Genomic DNA, 24642 nt, shown 5'->3' on the forward strand with positions numbered 1-24642 from the left:
GTGTCCGGACGATCAATTTTAGAAAGTCTTTTGGAAAAATTTACAAGCGAAGTTTCATCAATTTTTAGTAGAAAATGTTAGGAAATATTAGAGAGAACAAAATCGAAGATGATTATAATAATTAATAATAATATAACTTATTTTTAACTATTGAATTCATATTTTTAGTGTAATCCAAAGACAAAAAAAGAAGGCTTCAAAAATATAATAAAGTGTCCGGACACCCGACCCCCCATCCTACTTGTACTATGAAAAAAGTGCTACGCCGCGCCACGTCGAAGCGTATTAAATATTGCACATCTGACGGAGGTCTAACTTAGTAACTTAGAATTAAATTGTTAAAGATATTTAAGGTTGGATGTCATTCATTAAAACATTATGAAGCGAAACTCAGCTCAGAATGAAGGGGGAGGGGGATGTCTGTGAGTGTCACTGTGCACTAAATAACATTTAACTTTTTTTAAATAAATGTAATTTTAAACATGAATTTCTTTTCATTCCAGAATTTAATTCAAAATGTGGTTGATTAATGACTTAGTTAGGCCTAAGGTTAGATCTAATGTTAGATCTAAGTTAACGTTGCATGTCATTAAATGTTCCTTGGCCTTAAGCAAGGTTAAGTTAATTTACTAGATCACGTTGACTGCCAAAAATTGTAATCCTGGGGTGGTATTTATGTAACTTTTCTTGTAATGGGGTGGTATTCATGTAAATTTTCTTGTAATGTAACTCAGCACATTAACAGTTCGCAAAAATTATCTTTAATCTGTATTCTGAAAATTATCTTAAAAACTCATCTCTTTAAGGACGTGTCCCCTATTTCATCTCCGACACGCGCAATATCTCATCATCAAGTCAACCAATAAATCATGTTGTTTTATGCTTGGGTTCAACCAATAGAAGCGTCTCTTCTGTAAAAACTCTTAAGTTTAGGCTAGCCCATTATTGACATGATGAGGGCTGAGGCGTAATTTCCCTTATGCCTCTGACGCTTGTGCTTGTGCGCTACTGTGCTAAGATACATTTACTTACTTATTTGGATTTACTTGGAAGTTGGATGTAGAGACGTAAACTTGTAGCTTATTTGCCCCTCGTCACTTTAGATAGTCTGGTTACATGTGGTTGTTCTCCCAGGCATATTTACTTTGAAAAGATTCATCATCTCGAATGAGATCTTTAAATTGCTGCAAAGTCTGCCAATCGGTCTCTGTAATATCTTCAGAATGTTTCATTTTGGAAAACAAGATGTTCTTGTGTGATGCAGCAAAAAAAAAATTGTTGACTGAGAAATATGGCATGCAGCATTGAGTTACAAAAGCCCCAGGCTACCTCTCGAAATTTTATTGTATTTTCCAAGGAAGTTAACAGAAAGCAAAGATAAAAGAATTTTCAGAATACCTTTTATCTCGATATCTTATCTTGTGCACAGAGATATATATGCGCCGTTCTTAGTTTTATGCATCATTATACTAGCTCTGACATCATGTACCCTAATAAAGGAAATGTGTTGTCTGAGGCTTATATGGAATATCATGATCGTGCAGCCCTTCAAAGAATCCATTCTCATTTTTTTTAATGTGAAAATCGTAGCATGCTTATTAATAATGTAAATTACAATTTTTTTGTAAAAAAAATTAAATCATGATTATGAATTTTTCTCTAGTCCTCCATGTTTGCTTTGTTCCTATTATATGACAGCCTGTCGAGGCAGGAGATGATGCCTTCTGGGACCAGTTTTGGGCCGACAGCGTTACCAGCGTGACCGATGTCTTTGCACTCATCCCAGCTGCTGAGATAAGAGCACTCAGAGAGGAATCACCATCTAATCTGGCCACTCTCTGCTACAAGGTATATCTCTGAGCTTAGTCTCTGAACAAATAGGGGAGAGTGTTGATTAAGGCCTCGGGGTAAATAAGGCCCCCACTTAGTTTTTAGCTCACTGCTTAAATTTACCAGTGTCGAAGGGATCGGTGTTTGTGTGGTATTTGAGACAGTTCCTTTAATAGCACATATCACAAGCATAAACAATATATCATGGCCCAATGCACATGGCCAGGAGGAGTACAAACCTATCAGAAAGTCAAAAATCAGCATTTAGAAAGTAGCATCATGACTTTATATAGGCGAGTACTGTATCCACCGAGTAGTGTGATTAATCTCTATATTAGTTTACTTTTGTAAGGAATTATTGTGCAAATGAGTACTGTTTTAATATTTACCGCTTTCCCTCTTTTTTTTTTACTGGAAGCCTATGAACTTAACATACCCAATGGGGCAAATGAGGCCCCCGGATTAAACCATAATTAACACTGTATGGTTACATCTGATAAAACAGTAAACCGCAGTGTAGACATTTCCACACTTGCTTTAATATGTACACCAAAAGTTTTCATTTTCAATAGAATGTCGAAACATATAACTTTGACAGTTGAAAACACAATCCGACAATCATTTGATTGATAATATTGGATAAGATTAATAAAGAAATTCTAAATAGGGGCCTTGTGATTGTATTAAACCAACGGAACTATTTTCACTTTGAATATAGCGACACAAAACAAAGAACAATAAATGTATCAAGTTCTAGACAAGCGATGAGATGACCAGAGGTTCCTGTATAAAATACCCTGAAGAACAACACTGAATTAGTGATTATATTGTTAGTAACTACATGTATGTCTGGGTAAAATGGAAATTAATATGAGGTTCTCTACTCACCAGTTCATTTGTAATGCTACCCATCAGATAATACCAGTTATTTTGCCAATGTGAAGCAAATTACTTGTAATATCTCTGAAAGAAAATATCTTTGGAGGAACTTGTTAAAATTACAAGACCTTTCTTAGGAATTCTCCAAGGTGTAGAGTTCTTTTGCAGTGTAAAAGCAAATGATAAGTTCTTCAAATGTGAGACAAGATAGGCCTACAGGCTTAGTTATATGTACTTTGTATAGGAATGCAATAGACTTGCTTGCTCATAACGAATTGGAACATTATCTGAAAGTTCAGTTGGGTGTGAACAAGTTTATTAGGTATTCTTAGGCCTGTATAAAAGTGCATAAATACAGGACTGATCAAGTTGGTTTGGAAGCACTGAATCATTTTTCATTGATTTTCCATTTCTATTGTAGGCTGTCGAGAAGCTAGTATCAGCTGCAGAGTCTGGATGCTCCGCCCCTAGAGACCAGCAGGTGGTACTCAATGCAGCCCGCCTCCTCACCCGCATCCTGCCGTATATCTTTGAGGATCCTGATTGGAGGGGATTCTTCTGGTCTACCTTGCCTGGCCAATCAGTGAGTTTTTTTTCATATCGAGCTGTGCCTAATCAACTTTCTGGTACAGGAAGCTGACCAGCAATTAGGTTCAAGATATTTGATTGATTCTTATTATTCCAAATGGGCAATTTACAGAGTGTCAGATGTATTGCTAAGAAACGAATGCTGTGGGATTTCTAGAAGGCCTTTGTAAAAAAAATATGTCAACTAAAGAGGTGCATGGCATGTTTCCTTTATTATTCTTCCCTCTAAAGGAAAAAAAACTGCTTTCTTTATTACATGTCAATGATGTCAAATGAAAATTCTGTCTCCTTGCAAATCTCATGAAGCAATGGCATGGTACTATAAAAAACATGCTGCATGTACTATTGCAAAAAAAAACGAAATCCAATTATAAGAAAATATGAAATCAGTGACAATTCAGATTAAATCGCTTGAAACTGCAACTTCCAAGCATGCCAATTGATACATTTTTTAATTTCATATGAAGAAAACATGAATGTTTTGCTTTCCTTTTTGTAAAACGGCAACCTTTAGTATTCTAATGACAATCATGCTTAAGTCAGAAATGTACAGTGTACATCTTATTTCATTTTGATATTCTATATCTTTTCTTTTGTGTGACTATATTGGTTTCATTTTGGATGGACTTCCTAATATTGAAATGTAAATATTATCCCATCTTCTTCCTTCAAAATGTGAAAGTATACTTTGCTTCATCTTACATACATGTATCTTATTAAATTTGACTCCACTCTGGTATGTAAGCATGGCATTTTTTCAATATGCTAAGAATGGTTTCATTGACTTTAATCTTAATACTATCTTCTTTTGTTTTCTTCATGGTACTTTTTTTTCTTTCTGGTGATTAGGCAAACATGGATGGGGTGGATGACTTTGTAAGTTTGCTGTGTGCTCTTTCCCTTCCTCTACTAACTTGTAGGTTTGCTTCAGACAATTTCATGTAGGCCCAAATTCACAAAGGTGGTTTTTGAAACCATCTGTTGAACCCATGACTTATGCAGATTTTCTGTATGAATTACAATTATTTACCGCGTATGTTAAAATTTGTCCTTTGCTGATGCATGCTTTTGTCACAGTGCACCAAAACGCCGCCTGTTCTCATGATTAATTACGCTATTTTATTCATGAGTCCACTGTTTGAAGAGTGGACTTATTGATTCAAAACAGTGGACTTCTGAATGAAATAGTATGCTAAACCATGGCAACATGCATCAATTTGGCGCACTGTGACAAAAGCGTGCATCAGCATTGGACATTTTTTAATATACGTAGTAAATATAAAGCATAATTTATACAGGAAATCTGCATAAACCACAGGTTCAACCGATGGTTTTAAAAATCACCTTTGTGAATTTGGGCCTAATAGTCTGCACAGGGCCTGTTTTTCCCTCATGATCTATCCCAAGTGCTTAAATTTTGCTCACAATATACTGTTCACATGCTTTACTTAGTGTCTTACATTGAAAGTCAGATTGGATTTCTCCCCCTTCTTTTCCTTTCTTTGCTTTTAGGAATTCGTTTTGTATTGTTTATTTCAAAGGGATAATTCATTACCCACCATAGTGGATGAGAGAAAAAAAAAATCAAATTTACCTCTCTTGGGAGATAGGTAAATTTGAGGGTCGCATGATCAGTGCAGTGCGGAGGAAAAGCATACAGTGGATGGAGCGCAGTGAGAGTGAAGGGGAAAAAATCTTGAAGGGCTAGCATCTGTAAGCAAAAACCTGTAAGAAAATTTGAATGATGGATGAGTACTTTAGGTTGCACAATGAAGGCAAACCCCAAGTGTATCATGCTTTGGGATAGTGAACATAACCAGTGGATATTGACTCTTTTATTCAAACAAGTACATTGACATTGAATTATCTTTACTCCACAATACTAACAAAAATAATGATGAAAACAATATGCAACTGTTGGAATTACAATGTAGGCATGAAACAGTCATGACCTATTTTCTCCATCAGTGTGCATTTAAACTTGAAATGGACAGTCAAGCACTGCTGTTGCCCTTCTTAACATGTTCATTTTCAGGGTTCCGATTTGATTTGCCTTGTAGATCATGGCTTTTTTCCTTGTCAGATCAGGAAATTCCCTGGTCAGATTCTGGATGATCAAAGGGGTTGATATGCTAGACAGTGCAGAACAGACAGCAGTGCAGCATGCAAACTTGGAATGGGCTGAAAATGGGCTGTCTAATACTTAGATTGTGTATTCAAAACTGCCGAAACAAGACCAATGAAATTTTTACAGAAGTTAAAACATGAAATGGGCTTCCCATTTCCACTCATTGATTGAGAATAATATTCAATTTTGGAATTAATTCAGCCGTTTATCACAAGGACATTTTGGGGTATGCGCTGTATTGTGAGCTCAGCATAAGGGGGCTTTTAAAAACCTCTGTCTAGTTGCACATGTGTACAGCAAGACCTCCTTTGCAGTTTTTTTCTCCAGATAATGCAGTGAACAGATACATGTACACGTACATGTAGGCTTTAGCTGTAGTGTGCTTGTTAGTTTTTTGTTTTCACACAGTGCAATGAGTGCATTACATTTATGCACAGTAGGTCTTGATACCTATAGATGTGTGCTTTTATTTGAGTGTTTCTGAAAATTTGTACTAACTTTAATATTAGACTAGAATAGATGTGTGCAATTTCCCAACAAAACATCCCTTCTGGGAATACAAAAACTTTGTACATGACATATTTCAAAGAAATAAAGGTTTGGGAGAATATTGCAGATTTTCTTGTTTTTTCTTTCTTCAAATGACATGCCACTTTTAAATTCTTCTATTAAAGTGAAATTTGTTGTTTATTGTATGATTGAAAATGAAATGTTAATGTTAACCGTACAATTTTCACTCAGCAAACACAAACTCATCACAATTGACCATACATTTGGTATTCAAAGAGCTCTACATGTACAATGTACATGAAGGACTTTCCTCTCTCAAATAGGAAGACCCATTCCAGCACTACTCAATCTCCATACCCTTAACGCCTTTATGGCTTGAACCAAAAGGGTGGAGGATGTCTTGTCGGTTACCCTTCGTCGAAAGCCCCCCCCCCCCCCCTATATTAAACGAAAGGGTGCATTGGGATGTTATCTTTTTAATCATTTCACCAAGTTTCAAATTTACAGTAATCTTCAAAGAGCCATTTCAAAGATGCTATTGTCCAGATCAGTTTATTACCACTTGGTCTACAGCCATTTGGTCTACATGTATATTGATAGACAGTTGGTATAACATCATGCATTCTAACATAAGTTGGTCTAATAACCAGTTTGTCTAGTCATTGTTTCGTCCAATAGACCTATTTGCCTTGGTCTTATGGTTATTTGGTTTCATTGCTATTTGGTCTATTCATCTAATTCCCACCCTTTTGGTACAATCCCTCTTTACAAGGGATATTATGATTTTTTGTGTCATACATATACATATAGAAGATTATTCAATGAGCATCATAAAAAAAAAGTAAATTAGGTAAATACATTAGAAATCAACGTTTTTTTTTATTTGGAAGCCAACAAGCAATCTAAAAAATCAAGATTTTTTTTTCCTTTTAGATGCACAGTTAGATAGCGAAATTGCCTCAACCTTAATAAAAATTTAAGGCCTGCTTGTTCTGTATTATTAAGCTACAAAATAATTAGTTGTACTTGTATTTGCTTTGTGTGCACAGTGAATTGATTTAATCTATTTCTTTATTTTGTGTTTGTACATGACTTAAACTTTACAGCTTATGGGCAGTTCCACGGTAACGGAGTGACATTCAGAAACAATTTTTTTTGCATTCGAACAAAGATATCACCCATATTTGAATAGTTATTTGCAAAGAAATGGTACCTGACATTAGTTGCTGAAACCCACTTTTCAAAATAATAACATTTGTTATTTTGATTTACTGAATAATGAGATATGAATATTCATAAACATGGTTACGGAGTGACGCAAAAATGGACATGCATATTTGAGAAGAAAACATATTGCTCAATCTCTGTGAATTTTGAATTGCTATCATAATTTTGATTTATTGATTGGATTCTATGTTGTTCTAGCTTTAATATGCTGCATTACATAAAAAAATTGGTGTATTATTTCATAAATTACGACTTAAAACGTAAACCCATACCCGGTTACGGAGTGACATCAGAAATATCCACTCACTGGCAAAGTAAAATGAACTTATATTATAAAATTTTTGTTTGGTATGATGTAAAATGATGACTTTCAGATTATCCAAAAGAAAATTTTACAAAACAAGCAACAGTTTTCTGTAAATTTGAAATTAAGTAAAAAACAGTATATGTAGTCCCATGTATAGAGTTTCTTGTATGGTTTAGATTCACCTATAAGGAGATGCGTAAGAAAAAAAAATTGTGGCTAATTATGTTCCCCCTTTGTATTTATGAAATCCCATATGAGTTTTGATTGAAAAATTTGATCCAGATATAAAATAGAGCCAATATAAATTTTTGGAAAATGTCCCCTTTTGCTTGGAATTGCCCTTATGCCTTTCACCGTGTACCTCAACAGAATTTTATTTCTGAACTCCTCAAAGAAAGTTTTGAAATCTGAGTTTGGCCATTAATTTCTCCCAACTCCCAATTTTACACAATGCATCTTTAATATCATTCAAAAGATCATTTAATTTTCTTTAAAATGGTATGCTACATGATATGATTATGGTTTACATAGAGGTGCAGTGCCTTGAAATGTGGGGCAAGGTCAAAATTCAAAAGTTGCAAAATGACACAATATTGAAAGTCACTGTTCATTTTTTTCTGTGGTGACGAGTGAGCTTCTCGGCGGTTTCTTTTGTTTTCATGCACCTTACCATCAACATTAACATGGAATCAAACACACCTCTGCACAGGTAAGCAAACACATAACAAACAAGCAAGCATGCATGTGTATTTCAGACTACTCAAACCATGTTATCTCACAGATCTCCATGTTAATGTTGATGTTAAGGTGCATGAAAAGAAACTGCTAAACTCACTCATAAACCACGACGAAAACTTGACTTTCAATATTGTGTCATTTTGCAACTTTTGAATTCTGACCTTGCCTCACATTTCAAGGCACTGCACCTCCATATGAACCATAATCATATCATGTAGGATATCATTTTAAAGAGAATTAAATGATCTATTCATTGGTATCACTTACTTTTAACTAAAACAGAGGAGGGATTTTTGATCAAAATCAGATTTCCAAACCTTTTTTTAGGGGTTTATATTATAATTAGAGAACATTCAGTGTGAAAAAAAGTTGAACTACACTGATAGTCTAATTAAAATTGTTGTTGCTACATGTACATTAGGCTTTTGTTTTAATGTGATACATATTTTTACACATGTCTGTTTTTTTTTCTTCATGGAAGAAAACAGCAAAAAACAATATCATCTGAATTGCAGGGGTTCCTTTCCTGTTTCTTGACATAAACTTTGGTATAAAGGGGGGGGGGCGGCTTTTTTGCATCTTATGGGGGTAAATTGGAAATTTGGAAACTTTACAATATATAACTCTGTAATAAACCCCCATTTTATTTTTACATTGCAACTTTGCATTATATTTCCTCCTTTTTTATTAATAAAGTTATCACAGCTGCTTAGTGATGTTGATCTCCATTTGCCCAAAGAAAACTACCTGACACGGGTTTGTACAGAGTGAACTCCTACTTTTGAGGTTTTCAGTTTGCAGTCCATAGATTACTATGACAATTAACCAAGTGTTCAGTATTCGTTCTTACATGTATTTTAGGAACGGATGTGATGTCAGACTCTGAACATTCATGATTTTGTAACACTCATTAACCTAAAGTTATCTTTTCCTGTACTTACTGAAAAAAAATGCACATCTGCACTCAGTCACTATCTCATTCTAATGCTGTTTTTGTTTCAGTGCAATTAAAAAAGAAAAATTGAAGCTTACAGTAATCCAAGAGTATACTGATCATATAACTTTGCAATGTTCTTGTGAGGAAGGAAAACTTTTCTCATGTCCTGTGAATGGTGAAAACAATTCAATGAGATTTAGTGCCCGTGCATTAATGGGTACCCGAAGTATTGGATGTGTATACTATGCATAGCTCTTCTTGATGCTGCGGGTGGACTGGAGGCACATCGCACTAAATTCTGTTATTTTTCTAATTTGTTTTATTAGAAGCTGAGTACTTTTCTAAACCTTCAAGAAAGAGTTACTGTATGAAGTTTTACCAGAATAATTGAAGAGTCACCATGATTGAGTGTGTTATTTTCAGTCTTTAGTGATGCACTTGTACTAGTAGTTTGCTATAAAGCGCTGTAGAATGCTCCCTTTCTTTTGCAGTTTACATACGTGTAGATGTACAATGTAGTGTAGATTTAGAAGGAAAAAAAAATCTGTGACCAGCCCACTCTCCTCTCATCCCCCCCTCCTTCCTTCCTCCACCCACCAGACACAATCACACTCTCCACCTTTGTCACACTAACAAAAGTCTGTTAACATTGTCTTAATTCCAATTCAAGATTAAGTGATTGCTGTCAAGACTTTGAAATGAGTACTGTAGTTTTTCACAGAGAATAACTATCAGATGTTCTGATGCTTTTAATAATACATGTACATGTACTAGTACTGATATTTCCAGACTCCGTTTTTTCTTATCAAGAAGTTTTCTTGAATGACATGTTGTGTTGGATTGGAATCGTTGGATTCATTTTGTAGAAACCAGGTATACATGTAGGTCTTCTTTTATCCAATTCTCTCATTTTTGTTAGTTACTCAAAAATACAGGATTCAATTACAAAAATGTGCAGGCTTTGACATGTAAGTACCAGTCCTGTAGCCAGGCGTTTCAAATAGATGGTTCTATCCCTTGGCTGAAAAATTTGACATAAAAAGAAAAGGTCATCAGTCAAAATTGTTGGGTTTTTAGTAGCCAAGAACTCTCCCTACTTATCTTGCTTTGGAAAGTTTGGGGGTTCAATCAAATCCCCCGAAATCCCCAGGCTACGGGCTTGAGTACATATATCGATGAGATAATTCAGGCAATTTCGTACTTTCATTTCATCAAAATATTGATTAAGTACCACTGATATATTGTCTTGCATAACAATTTATGAATGACAGTAAATTTATGTAAACAACTGTTTGTTTAGATGTACATGGAGTACACTTTGTGTCCAATTATTTTCTGTATACATAACAAAAATGGTTAAAAATGTTCCTCTCATACAAATTGAATAATGCTTTCTATCAAATCATGTTTGTTTGATAGAGCGATGAAGAATCATTACCCCTGGCCCAGTCTCTCCTTGCAGCCCTGTCAGACCTTCTCTTCTGTCCTGACTTCACCGTGGTCGCTGCCAAGAAAACCGGACCGGTAAGTACATCCTAGGACCTGTCAAGATTGCAATCTTAGTTCGGATTCACAATGCGGTGCACCACCCATCGGTTTCAGCAGACAGGCCAAAATTCGCAGTGCCTCATGGGGAATAGTCAACACTTGTTGCGCACGTTACGAGTGCATGCGATAACATGTATGCTGCACTGGCCAACGGGACTCGGCAGGATTGCATAAAATTGTGCTGTTTACCCTGGTCCAGGAGGTCGGAGAGAAGTTTGCCGCATATTTCTTTGCGAAATTCATACTGTTTTCGGTGAATTCTCCCTCTGCTTTTGCCATATGGTTCTCATTTTTGAAGCATCATAGTCACATTGCAGTACAGTACACTAGCGCTGTGCTCTGCCTGTGCCTGCGTGCGATGTCGACCCTCAAAGTTATAAATTGGCCTGTCCGCTGCAACCGATAGATGGCGCACCATATTGATCTAAATTTCTGTAGTTATTAGATGACACTTTTAAGTCAATTGCAGTGTGAGTTTGGTTTGAATAAAACAAAAAATCCAACACTGAGCATTACACTGAAAGTTTCATCACAACCGCCTGGATGTAATTATAAAATAAGAAAGTTACAACCTTTTTAAGATGCGCTCAATTTCACAAAACAGTTATATGCACATCTTGTTTGGAATGCAAATGAGGAAACTGATGATTTTGCCCACTGAAATTTTTATATATATTTTATTGTATGAAATATTCTTTTTTTTTTCCTAATTGTCCTGTAAAAAAACAAAGTTGTATTACTCCCTGAACATGTGGAATTATCATTGTTTTAATATTTTATAGTTTAGTCAATTTAGTTCTTAATGTCAAATCTGTAAAAATTGAAATATTGTTTGTATAATTCAAATAATAATAAAACAAAAGAAAAAGTGAGTGAGTGACATCATTGACTCCCTCATTTGCATACATGTATCAATGACTTTTGCACATATCTATTTTGTGAAAAATATTAAGTGAAACATGAAAATATATCTTTCTTATTCAACATCCAATTTTGGTGATTTTTTTAAGTGTTATGCATGTTTGATTTTTCTCTTTTGTTTAAAACAATTTTTCGTTGGGGTGGACTTGTCCTTTAAAGAATGACAGGTGGAATAGCTCTCTTTTCATCATCAAAGGAATATGAATTAAAAGCTTTATACATGTACTTCATTAAAACTTTTTTCTCTGTAAATAGGAGAAGCCTGATGACCCTCAGTCAATAGACAGCTGTGAATACATCTGGGATGCAGGGGTGGGGTGTGCCACCGCCCCACCCCACTTTGCTCACTTGGATCAGAATCGGACTGAAATCCTTAAGCTTCTCCTTACCTGCTTCTCAGAAACAATGTATCTTGCTCCGGCCAGTAAGTAACCATCATCAAATTGGCAATATACACTATTTGGGGTTGTTGCAGTTAAACATTGCAATCAATTGTAAATTTACATTGTAATTTTACAATTGATATATATTACATGTAGTTTTTAAGTATAGAAAATTGATAGGAATTTTCTGTTTAAAAAGTAGACCAGCAATTTAGTGTAAATTTGCAATTATTACAAAACTTATGATTAATCATGGGACCATTAATGATTTTTAATTGATTGCAAATTTCTTGTAATGCTCCATTAGTGATATCATGCTCTTTGTATAATAGATATCACATAGGAAGAAAGTCTTCAAGTGTTTTACAGATATGGTGTATCATTACTCCGGGCATCAAATTGTGACTAGTCAAATGCGGTGTATACTGAATCTCCACTCCCTAGGGAGTATTCCAATGCTGAACAGTCAAGTCACACAGATTAAAACAAAAACGGCATTGCTCTCATCCTAATGAGGATGTAACCATGTGCATGTGTAACACCACCATGTCACCCGTATTTTAATGGCAGTACATTTCAGGCACTTTTACCAACTTTTATACTGCTATCAAGTATGCTTTTACGCATAAAAAACAGGAAATGCAAACTACTAGGACAAAACCCCTCACCTTTCTGACAATATCTACTTTATACAAGCTAAAAAAAAATAAAAAATTGCAATTTAGAGTACAAGTTCATTTAAATGCCTTTTTTTCAAAGAAGTGTACATCTTTGCAAACATGCTTAAGAAATTTTTAATGATCATGTGAACACAATGTTACCGTTGAGAGTTTATCATTTAGGTCTCCATATGTGCATATTTGCCTTGGTCTTGACTATCAGATTTCCTTTATTCATAATGATGGTAAATAGCCTGGATTTGAAATGATACCATGCATGAAGTACTACTTGAACCATGACTTCTGATGGTAGTGTAGTGTAGTGTTTGCTCCCAGACATAATTTCCTGGTCGAGATCTAATGAGTATGGGCTCCTAGAGATTCACAGACATAATTTCCTGTAAATGGTATTTTTTGTTATTGTACTTGTATGTAGTGGGTAAAAGCTGATTTTATTATATTTTATTCAAAGAACTTGTTCAGTCTTGCTCTAGACATAATTTCCTGTATATACATGAATAACTTTGGCTCATAAATTCTGCCATTCATGCTATCCTAGTAATGTATTGCTCAACGATAAGTCGAAGTCAAGTTTGCCATGGAAATAGCACTTAAACCCTGGGGAAAATCAATTTCAATGAAAAGAGGGGATTGATAGGAACATTTTTTCCCAATTCCATTGAAATTATAAATGAAAAATGTATAAAAGGTCAAAATGGAATTTCTCAGTTTACTTGTAATTTCTATGGTGATCCTAAAATTTGCATTGCTCTTTCATAGTAATAACTTTATATTAGTATAACACTCCATTAGAGTGTTTTGTGCACAATATGGTACATGTATATCTTCCCCTTTTATCACTCAATGTGCAGCTTATGTCTTCATTACCTCAAGATAATATTCGAAAATGTATTTGACACAAAAAATGCTCCAAATATGTTCACAAAATTTCAGAAAATGAAAGGCAGCATCTCTAGACAATTTGTATATGTATAAAGCACAGTGACAGATGTACTACCAAACCTGCCATTTCGAAGCAAGTGTGAATGAAAAATATGTGGTATCATGCAGGGGCTGAATTCATTTCAATTCTACAGTAGGTACATGTATAGGTAACAATATATGTCATCATTGGTATGATAATTTCTATTTTTGTGTATTTTAGGTGATGCACACAGTCTGCCCAATCAGTGGATTAGTTTCTTCTGTTCATCAGACAACAGGTAAGGAGAGTTCAGATTAAAAATGTCTACCTACATGTACAATGTACATCAAAGGGCAAGGGATATACCAGGGGGCAAAGGGGGGGGGCATTGGGATCGATTGGGTTTTCATGATTTGTGTCCATATATTTCATTGAGTTGTTACCCATTCTGGTCCAGACTTCCTTGTCCCTGATTATTTTGAAAATGTTCAATTTTGATACTTCATAATTTATTAATGACCTAGTGTAACATAAATTTAAGATGACTTAATTTAATAATTCATCTTTCCCAGACCTTCTGTTGTTGTTTTGTAGATGTTAAACATGACATGTTTCTACATGTATATGATCTTGTCAGGTATGAATTGCTGTTCATTCATCTTCTTCCATTCATACCAATAATGGCTTTCCCTTCCACCCATATCAACTTAATCTAATCTGAGTGAAATAGTAATCATATATTAATCTGAGTTAAATAATAATCATATATATGTTTCTCATCTTCCTCCAGACATGCCCTCCCCCTGTTCACCTCGATGTTAAACATAGCATGTGCCTACGATCCAGTGGGCTATGGAATGCCGTACAACCATCTACTCTTCTCAGATACAAGGGAACCCCTGGTAGAGATCGCTTCACAGATCCTGGTGGTCACCCTTGACCATGCTAACCCTCACAATGTTGCATCATCGGTTGATGGGGCAGAAGAAGTCCATGAGGTAGGACTCCAACTATAATCCACTTTTAGCAATACTTCTCAAACACCTTACAGAATATCCTGGTCATCATATTCTTGCATGACAACACACATGTTACATATCCTTTTTTCCACTCCCAGTGGGACATATTCTAGCTAATCAAATTCAAATTGCCTACATACAGGGTTTCTTTTTCATCAGGAGTGTAACTTACAACTGTCGCTACTCGTCTCCCTGCATTTTTTGTCAAGAGCCAAGTAACCATTATTCTCGGTATTATATTGCAGGGAGTGTTACCGGAGAACTTGTTTGTAAACTACCTATCCCGTATCCACCGAGAAGAAGACTTTCATTTCATTCTGAAAGGCATCACAAGACTCCTGAACAACCCACTCATCCAGGTGAGGAAAACAATACTTTAACCCTATTGGCCCGTATTCTGAAGTCGGGTTTAACTTAAACTCAGGTTTAAAGTTGTGGTTTAAGTATGGACAGCCAATTGTTACATAAATCACTAACAGTAGAGATATCATATTTCAACTCATTTGGCTCTCAAATCATTCATAATTGTCTAGGAAGTATAAATAGATTGTCTTCACCATCGATGAATCAGGAAGGAGCATAGTAGACATAAGAAACATGCGACGTAATAAAATTTTTGACACGTTTGGCTTCCCATAATTTTAGCTCAGAGTTAGACCATGGTCTAAATTAAACCTGAATTCAGAATACGGGCCATTGTGGTTGGGCTATTTCCGAGTTGATAGAAGAATTTGATGGGAGGGGTAGCAATCATATCTCTCCATCTGATCTTGGTTGTCATTGGTGCGACTGTGCTGAAATTTGGCAAGGTCACTCCTTCTGCCTTTCTTTTACAAGATTTATTTTTTATTTTTCATATGATTTAAACAAATTAAACATCCAGTTTAATTTGAGATTGTAAATGTTTATGCAGATGTCATCTTTACTAAAAAACAAAACAAGTACAGATTATTGTGATTATGCAGTGAAAAGTGTTTTAAAAATCCTAACCAGGAATATTAATAATTTTTTTCCCTCTAGACCTACCTTCCAGGGTCCACCAAGAAGATAGCCTTTCATCAGGAGCTCCTGGTTCTCTTCTGGAAAATGTGCGATCATAACAAGAAGTTCCTCTTCTATGTTCTGAAGAGCAGCGATGTCTTAGAGGTTCTTGTTCCAATCCTGTACCATCTCAACGATGCCCGAGCTGACCAGTGTAAGTTAGCACCCATCTCTACACCAATTGGGTTATTTCAAATTTGGTGTTTGGTGTCTGTGTGGAGTATAAATGAAGAAGCCTTCTCCAGCTCCCAACACCAGATTTTGGTTTACAATAATGATACCTATCACATCATTCAAAGCTCAGCACCTAGTGAGGTCAAAAGCACCAGTTTCATTTCCAATTTGATGCATTGGCTGATCTAAAATCCACCGACTATGAGCAAATCTGAGCAAAGTGGGCAGAACTTGCCATTTTGTAGCCATTTTTCAAAAGGGCTACAAAATTCTATAAAAGGGAGACATGAGGGCTACAAAACAGCGAGTTTCTCAGTGCGACCCTAACACTATATGTCAACACTAATTAATCTCAATATCACACTTTATTGGGTTTGTTTTACCTTTACTGTACACAGAGAGGTATACAACTTTTTTTTATTATTGTTATTGATCTGCTTACAAACCTCAAATTGGCAATATTTATAGATTTTATATTAAATTGTACCATTAAAAAAATCAAATGAGATATATACAGCATTAGTAAAAATAGGTCATAACTGTATGATTTTATTGTAATTTCAATTTTCTACTATGGATTTTTATTATTTCCATTTGTTGCAAAATATAGAGGGCAGGATGATTTGTAATTTATTTTTTTATATTTTATATATTGATGGTATGATTATTCTTACAGCTCGTGTTGGTCTGATGCACATTGGTGTGTTCATCCTGCTGCTCCTCAGTGGGGAAAGAAACTTTGGTGTTCGTCTGAATAAGCCCTACAGCGTACGCGTTCCCATGGACATTCCAGTATTCACAGGCACTCACGCTGATTTTCTCATCATTGTAAGTCAGTCCAAAATTTTACCCATTCTTACTCTTTAGTCCAATGAATTTTGTAGGTTTTTAAAAAGAAACTGGCAATGTCACTTTTATTTTGAAGAAGTGATAGTGCCTTATTTATACTTGCTCATTCATTTTTTTTTCACACATTATTTTTATAAGGAAAAGTTTTACTTATCCTGATGCTTTTGCATTAATTTTTTTAGCACTGGTAACAATATATTCACTATTTTGACTTTGATTTTCAAATAAATATTTGTCTCTATATTAGAAAGAGAAATGTTAAGGTCATTTTGTGTCCTGTTTGATTGGAATCGTGCGGATCCATACATTCATCATGTTGCACAACTTGACGTTTGGCACCAAACCATGCTGTAAAGCAGCCACCAGATCAGGGTTCCGTTTCATAAAGACTTGTTAGAGAAACGAATGCACAATTTCTATGACAAGTTTAAAATCAGCCAATCAAATTGAAGGATTTCAGTAGCTTTTAACTGTTATTGAAAATTTGTTATCGTAACAAGTTTTATGAAACGGACCACATATCCCATCTTATTCTTTTGTGCTGTATTTCTTCCCTCTTTATCCTGTTAATGACTAGAATGAAATCCATAGTATGTTTCTTAAAAAAACATTTGTGAGTATAAGGGGATATTCCGATGTATAAACAGTAGAGCAGATAAAAATATCCCCTTTTGCTCTAGGTTTTTTCAACAACCATTGTTTGATATTGCTTACAAACAACCTTTCCGTACAACTTGGTATGCCTGTAAGGTACACTATTTTTCATCCTTTTTTAAAATCTTTTTTCTATAATATCCAGGTATTCCATAAGATCATCACATCTGGCCACCAGAGATTACAACCTCTCTATGACTGCCTACTCACCATCATTGTTAATGGTAAGATTGGTTTACATTTGGTTTACTTTGATCTATGCAATCATTTTAGTACAGAAAATTTCATCCAATCAGAATCAACGTCTTATATTTAAAAGTTTCTGTTGCACAATCATAAAGGATAGCAAGCAGCAAACTCCAAATAAAGCTACTGTGTAATTTTCAATTGATTTTTTACCCTGCACTAAAGTGTCAGTACGCTAGGACTTGAGAAGTGTATAACCAATTGTATGTCGTAATCAATAGTCACCATCTTTAGGCTCATTTGGGGTTTTGTGTAGCTTGCAAGTCTATTGATGAACTTGGAGCTCTTTCATGTGAGATTAGGAAACTCTTTGTTTGGTATTTCTTTTGATGGTATAGTGTGAGTCATCACACATAATGCAAATGATCAGAAGATGACATCCATACATTGAGGTGTGCTATACATCAGTAGCTATCCAAGGTTATTGTGCAAGCATAGGCCATGCATTGTGTTAAAATGGACAATAGCTAAGAACCTCTTTGCTGCAAACAGTAGGGGTATACACTTAGGAGGATTGAGGCTTGAGATACAGGGGGGGGGGGATAAACTGCTTGTTTTGATGTTTGACTTGACCAATAGTTTGATCCATTATTATTGATTTTTCAAATCTTTTCAGGTTATCTAGCCATCTTTCTGGCTGTTACTTCTCATGACATGTTAGGAAGTTGTGAATGTTATTTGTATGTTATTTTTTGAAAATTATTTTTAATTAATTTATTTTTTCTATAGAATCTTTCAAAATGAGTTGAGCAGAAGTATTAAACTGATATATTTTTCTTCATTAGACAAAAGTAATTAAAAAAAAGGCTCACATTTTGTGACTTTTTATTCAATCACTCATAGAGTAATACATTAAACAAAAATAGTAATTGTGAAAAGGAATTCAAATTGAGTTTCAACAGAATGTATTCATACATAAATATGTGCCAAATGATTCTAGTAGACGTGTCATTGTTGCATTGCATTCTGGCCATGTGTAAGGTCATTTTCCAAGCAATAATAATAATACACTATCCCACTTACATGTATGCTTGTCTGTGGTGGCGATCTTCAGTGTGATCATTTTCCAGCTTAGATTGCATAATTCAACAAATTTAGGTTTATGTCAATGTACCAGTTTTATATCTACGATATGGGGGTAAAAACCTTGATTTAAGAGCCTTTCTCATGAAACAACTAGTTTTATCTTTAATTTTGGAAAATGCGAAGCAAATCTACCATGGATCCAGATAATTTAATCAAGCTACAACTACAAGTTAAATGATTGCATTATTTGTTTTTCTTTCCTCCAGTGTCTCCCTATCTGAAGAGTTTATCAATGGTATCAGCAAATAAAATGCTTCATCTTCTGGAAGCCTTCTCCACCCCTTGGTTTCTCTTCTCAAGCCCGTCAAACCATCATCTGGTTTTCTTTCTTCTTGAAATCTTCAACAACATCATCCAGTATCAGTTTGATGGTAAGGATGAAGAATCAAAGATCTCTCTCTCTCTCTCTGGAAAACCAAACATAATTAGATATAATGAATGATAGACATTCTAGTGATTTGGTTTTCTTCTTGAAATCTTCAATGACATCATCCAGAATCAGTTTAATGGCAAGAGTGAAGAATCAAAGGTCTCACTATGGAAAGCCAAATGTGATCTCAATCGTCATTCAATCATTCTATTTTTCCCCCTTTTGAATTTTTTTAAAATTGTTTTGTAAACTTATTGCTTTGCTGAATAAATTATGATAATAATATGAGTTCAAGGAATCAATTTCCTTCTTGAAACCAACATCTTTCGCTATCATTTTGACAGCAAGAGCATTCCACTTTTGACCTGTAATCTTCAAAGACATTGAATATATGAAAATTGGTTATAGTCGCTGTTCCATGTATGGAAAGCCGAAGAAGGCATTGTAGATGTCCAGTTTGTCAGGATTTTATGCATCCTGACCAAAGGGTACAGGAATTATTGTCTTCTGGTCTATCCATCAGCATAAACTTGTGAACTTGAATCTTAAAGAATTAATCAACAGTTATTTGTGGAACTTTGTAGCGGGTCCATCTGAATAACCTTTATACTAGTATAAAGGAGATTTAAGGGACATCAGATCAAAGTTCAAGCTCACAGGTTAGTGGAACTGTATGGAAATAGTTTGGGAATGCAACATAATGATAATGATATGCAATGGACTTTCTTACAGAAAATTGTTTCGTCAACAATGGTGGGTTTTTTTTTCATCCCAGGTAACTCCAACTTGGTGTACACCATCATCCGGAAGCGCACGGTGTTCCATCAATTGGCTAACCTCCCTTCGGATCAAGCATCTATCTCCAAGGCCCTGGCTAAGAGGAGTAAGAAGCTTAGCCCCAGTCCAGCCACGGACTACCCTGACGCTGCCTCGATGGAGGGATCCATGCAGGCTGCGGACGCTGAGCCAGGAACTCTCAAAGCCACACTTCTTGCAACGCCAGGTACGATAGGGGGTGGTGGGAATCCATGACTTCTTCTCCAGCCAAGTGTTGCTTTCACCCAAGTCAATGAGAGCAGTTGCCTTGAGCACCCACCTCATTTGTCCTGCATTTCTCTTGCAATTTTGCTAGTACCAACTACCAAACTGCCTTTCCTCCTAAGGGCTTGTAGTGAGGACTGACACCAACACAAATTAATCCTATGCAAGATCTGTATAGTAACCTAAACTTGAAAGCTTAAACTCTATTGAATACGTTATGGTACATTCCCACGCTTTATCCTTCCTCTTTTTATGAATGATGATACCAGGGGTGGGGGAGGGGGGATAGAGGCATGGAGGAGCAATGTATATGCACTCAAATTTCTTTCAGATGAGGGTGTTTGTTATCATTCAAACCCACACTCATTTTAAGGTCATTTTCATTAAAAATCCACCACTGTTACCATGAGTAATTACCTTATTACAGTTAAAATATTTAACTGAAAATCTTTGAATGTGTGCAACGGAAACATTCCACACAGATACAACTTTGAAGAGCCATCAAAATAACCTACCCAAATTTGATAGAATTCAAAATTCATAAAGTTCCTAACTACCCTTTCCAATCTTTTTAAGTAATGCAATCAGGAGGAAAATTCATTCAGTAGAAAAAAATAGAGCTACATGTTTGAGCTCATCAGCCAAAATTTGTAACATTGTATTGTATTACAATTTGCACAAGACCCTATGGGGATTTCCAGTGCTCTTTTGGGCATTTGGGGCCAAATTCACCCACACCCTCATGTAATTCCTTCCCTGAATGCCATTCAATGTCTCTTTGCTATTAGGTGTGTCTATGATGACAGAAACATCCAAGGTCATGCCGGGTGAGGCAGCAGCGGCAGCAGCAGCTAGCATGGAGAACAGTAATGCAGAGGCACTCTCAGGGGGTGGCGGTGACAACATGGCACAGAGTGTGAGTTAGCTAGGCGGGACTAGGCCATCTTCTATCTGTTTACTTTTTGGTTTGAAAGTTTATCCCCAGCTTTAGTAGCAAAATGAATTTTGATCTGAAGTTAGTGAAGTATAGTATCATGCTGTAATGCAAGGACCTCAATGGCCCAAATTCACAAAGGTGGTTTTGAAAACCATTGGTTGAACACATGGTTTATATAGATTTGCTGTATAAATTATCCTGTTGCTCGCTTTTGTCACAGTATGCCAAATTGATGCCTGTTGACATGGTTGAGCACGCTATTTTTTCATAAGTCCGCTGTTTTGAATTAATAAATCCACTGTTTTAAACAGTGGACTCATGAATAAAATAGTGTGCTTAACCATGTTTTCCTTCTGCAAGAAATTTACTCATGTTGTCTTGCACTCAACCCAGGCTTTGCAAATTTGGTCTCAAAAGTCGTGCAAGACATGAAAGACAAAACGATGCCAACTTTTAACATTGCAGATTCATCACGAAAAATTTGATTGATATCTTGAAAATGATGTGTTTCTGTTCATTGATTTGATATTATCTTTATTATAGATCCAGACAGCCGTTTCCCCTCAGAGCGATACTGAGAGCCACACCTCAGAATCAAGTAGAGTACCACCCCAGGATGGCCAAGCACGACCTGGTTTCAACAGCGAGGATTTCCGGCCGGCTGCACTGCAGAGGACGGGATCAACATCATCAAGCGCTGCTGCCAGCGTAGCGGGAGAGTGGAGACCTACTCCAGAATGGGTGAGGAAGTTGATGATGAGGAGGAGGGGGGAGGGGGGGGGGGGGTGATGATGATGATATTTATGATGATGGTTATGATGATGATGATGAATGTAAAAACAAAAATTGTCTCTAATGTAATAGAAGGCATACCATATCTCTCCATAGTGTACATTATACTTGGAGTACCTGAACTTTTTTTCTATGAAAAAGTCAGATGATTTTTTAAGGTTTGCATGGTCATGGTACAGGTAACATTTAAGGATTGTACAGTTCACCATGTGGTTAGTCCTGGAAAGGACTGTTCGATGGTGGAGTGAAAGAGATGGAAATTTAAAGGTTAAAGAAAGATGAGAGTGAGATGTATCTGTTGTAATATACAGTAAGTTAAATTCTTTATAGGGATTGTAAACTAGATGAAAAATGATGACTTGGAGCACATTAGCAGTGGGAAGTAGATGTGATGATGTCACTGTTAATCTATAAAGGCAACATATAATCAAGGTTCACTTTCTGCCTGAGAGCTGAGCCCTTACCATAATGGCAAAGGTTGTTAGCAATGAGTTTTATACAAAGGGACCCAGAATACCCATACCGTGAAAATTTTACAAGACTGTACAAGAGAGGCAAGAAAAGCAAACTTTTATGACCAGGGGCCCGTAACACAAAGCTTAGCAATGATCGTAGAGTATTTTTCTACGATCGATTGCATTGACTCCAATGTACAATCAATCATAAAAATCAAGGGTACACCCCTTATTAATCGCTAACCTTTGAGTTATAGACAGGCTTGTAATATGTGTTTTATAGGGAAACACCTTTCAATGGAAACCAAACTTGTGGTCTTTATATACAGATGGTCCTTCTTTAGAGTTGTCTCTAAAGTAGCTTAGACTGTATGATATATGTGAAGCTTTCTTTCTGTATCTGTTCATCAGGTTCAGTCTTGGAAGCAGAAGCTACCGCTTCAAACCATCATGCGGCTTCTTCAGGTCCTAGTCCCACAGGTGGAGAAAATCTGCATTGACAAGTGAGTATTGTACATTTATTGTCATGAGATCATTTGTAGTTTTGAGATGAAAGCTATAAAGTAATTTCCAGAGGTGGGCTTCAAAACCCTTAATAATTGCTACCAAATTTATACAAAGTTAGGGTTTGCCACTAAAAGGGCAATTTCCCCAAAACAAACAAATGTCCACCATTTGCTTGTTTAAACTTTTAAGAGGTATTCAACCTTCATGGTCAGCCATTTTTTTAAATGTGAATAAATAATCTTGACAAAACAACTTATCTGTGTTGAAAATCTCATTCCTTCCCTTTATGTCCAAGATCATGCACATAATTTTTTCATGAAATATTACAGAGGACTAACAGACGAGAGTGAGATCTTGAAGTTCTTGCAGCACGGGACCCTTGTGGGACTACTCCCTGTCCCTCATCCTATACTCATCAGGAAATACCAGGCTAACAGTGGTACAACACTCTGGTTCAGGACCTACATGTGGGGAGTCATTTATCTCAGGTAGGTCATCACATTGTTGCGTTGCTTTCCTGTGAGTCTCAAAACGAACCCTTCCTGACCTCCACCCCAGCTTCCCCTAACCACCCAAGCCCTTCCATTCGCTTCCTTGTACGTGTCCATGTGTTACATAAATATGTGGGAAGTCTCTTATGGAGCATATATTCACAGAGCTGTTCCCAGCCACCCTGCACCCCACCCCTCAGCCTTCTCCTTGACCGACCTCGCAAGTCCCTTCATTTATTTTCTTTACATGTCCAAATATGTGGGGAGGGTAATTAGAATCTGCTATATTCTTATTCATAGCTCTTCCCAACCAACCTCCCCCCAAAAAAAATTTCTTCCCATTTCTCTTACTCTATTCTTTGTTCTCTCTACCCCCTCCCCTTCTCTCTCTTTCTCTATCTTTCTTCCTTTTCTTTGGATAGATTAACATTTTTTCATCAGGGGTTCTTATGAAGGAGGGCTAGCCTGAATAAAGAACAAGCCTAACACTGAAAATGTAATCATAATCAGATTTTAAATAAAGTATAAAGTTAAAATGAGATAACCCTCTTTGATGGCAAGGCAGGTCTTACATCGTTTTCATCTTTTGATATAAGGGTATTGGTGATAGCAGGAATGATGGTAGTTATTTATTCTGGTTGTGATGATAGCCTAAGCAAGCCCGTTGAAAAAAGAGTTGCTTTTAAATGCAGACTTTAACCCTAAGGGGCTGATTCAGCCCCTCCTCAACATTTTTCGTGATAAATTCGCTGCAAATTTTTTTTGACCACGTCGTTCGCTGACTTTTTACTTTCAAGTCTCGAGCAACTTTTGAGACCAAAATTGCGACCCCTGGGAACACGGTTCTGAAATTACGCAACATTTCGTAAGTGCATGCAGACCCAAAATTGCTCAAAAACATGAATCCGTGTACAAATTCAATGCAAATGGTGTTTTAAGCCAAAATTCATAAATGTATCATTATTTTTCCCTTTTCTGATTCAAATCAATGAATTCCATCTTTTTTATGGTCAAAACAAAGTCCATGACAGTTTCCATTGAAAAAAAACAATAAAAACTAAAAGTCGAAAAAGAAGGAAATACATAAGAAATTTAAAAAACAATAGAATAAATAAGAAAATGAAAGAGATGATGAAATTTTTTTAAAGTACATTTGATCACATCTCTATAAAGAGTCTATGAGGCTGTTCTCACTACGTTCCTAAAACTAGTTTAGTGGAAACTAGTTTAGTGGAAACTAGTTTAACGCCTAGTGAGAACGGTCAAAGCGGTCTTGGAAGCGATCTTCCAAACCAGTTTGGAAAACCACCTCGCGATGTAGTTTTCAAGATCGCTTTGCCTCGTTAAACTGGTTTTAGCGTAAGTGAGGACACAACCGTTCTTCGGGAAGCGATCTTCGC

At 36.0% G+C, this 24642-nt stretch overlaps 1 protein-coding gene across 15 annotated transcripts in view; it reads left to right on the top strand.

Moving 5' to 3' along the window:
• Window positions 1–24642, top strand: part of LOC129269388 (protein HID1-like) — a 37609-nt gene that overhangs the window by 372 nt on the left and 12595 nt on the right. For 6 of the 15 annotated variants that reach the window (XR_010294891.1, XR_010294892.1, XR_010294893.1 and 3 more), the window contains exons 2-17: window positions 1699–1848; window positions 3131–3292; window positions 10564–10668; window positions 11869–12037; window positions 13821–13878; window positions 14371–14578; window positions 14845–14958; window positions 15620–15794; window positions 16491–16642; window positions 17463–17541; window positions 18856–19020; window positions 19795–20022; window positions 20849–20976; window positions 21541–21738; window positions 22656–22747; window positions 23081–23239. Coding sequence is in view for 10 of the 15 variants with exons in the window: in XM_054906881.2 (XP_054762856.2) it covers window positions 1699–1848; window positions 3131–3292; window positions 10564–10668; window positions 11869–12037; window positions 13821–13878; window positions 14371–14578; window positions 14845–14958; window positions 15620–15794; window positions 16491–16642; window positions 17463–17541; window positions 18856–19020; window positions 19795–20022; window positions 20849–20976; window positions 21541–21738; window positions 22656–22747; window positions 23081–23239 (2342 nt within the window). In the remaining 5 variants the exon portion in view is untranslated. Of the gene's footprint in view, window positions 1–1698; window positions 1849–3130; window positions 3293–4146; window positions 4174–8903; window positions 8964–10563; window positions 10669–11868; window positions 12038–13820; window positions 13879–14370; window positions 14579–14844; window positions 14959–15619; window positions 15795–16490; window positions 16643–17462; window positions 17542–18855; window positions 19021–19794; window positions 20023–20848; window positions 20977–21540; window positions 21739–22655; window positions 22748–23080; window positions 23240–24642 lie in introns of all 15 variants that reach the window. The other 9 variants (XR_010294889.1, XR_010294890.1, XM_054906880.2 and 6 more) reach the window with 3 other exon arrangements.

The sequence above is a fragment of the Lytechinus pictus genome, chromosome 10 (assembly GCF_037042905.1).
Source record: "Lytechinus pictus isolate F3 Inbred chromosome 10, Lp3.0, whole genome shotgun sequence".
In the NCBI taxonomy this organism is placed as follows: domain Eukaryota; kingdom Metazoa; phylum Echinodermata; class Echinoidea; order Temnopleuroida; family Toxopneustidae; genus Lytechinus; species Lytechinus pictus.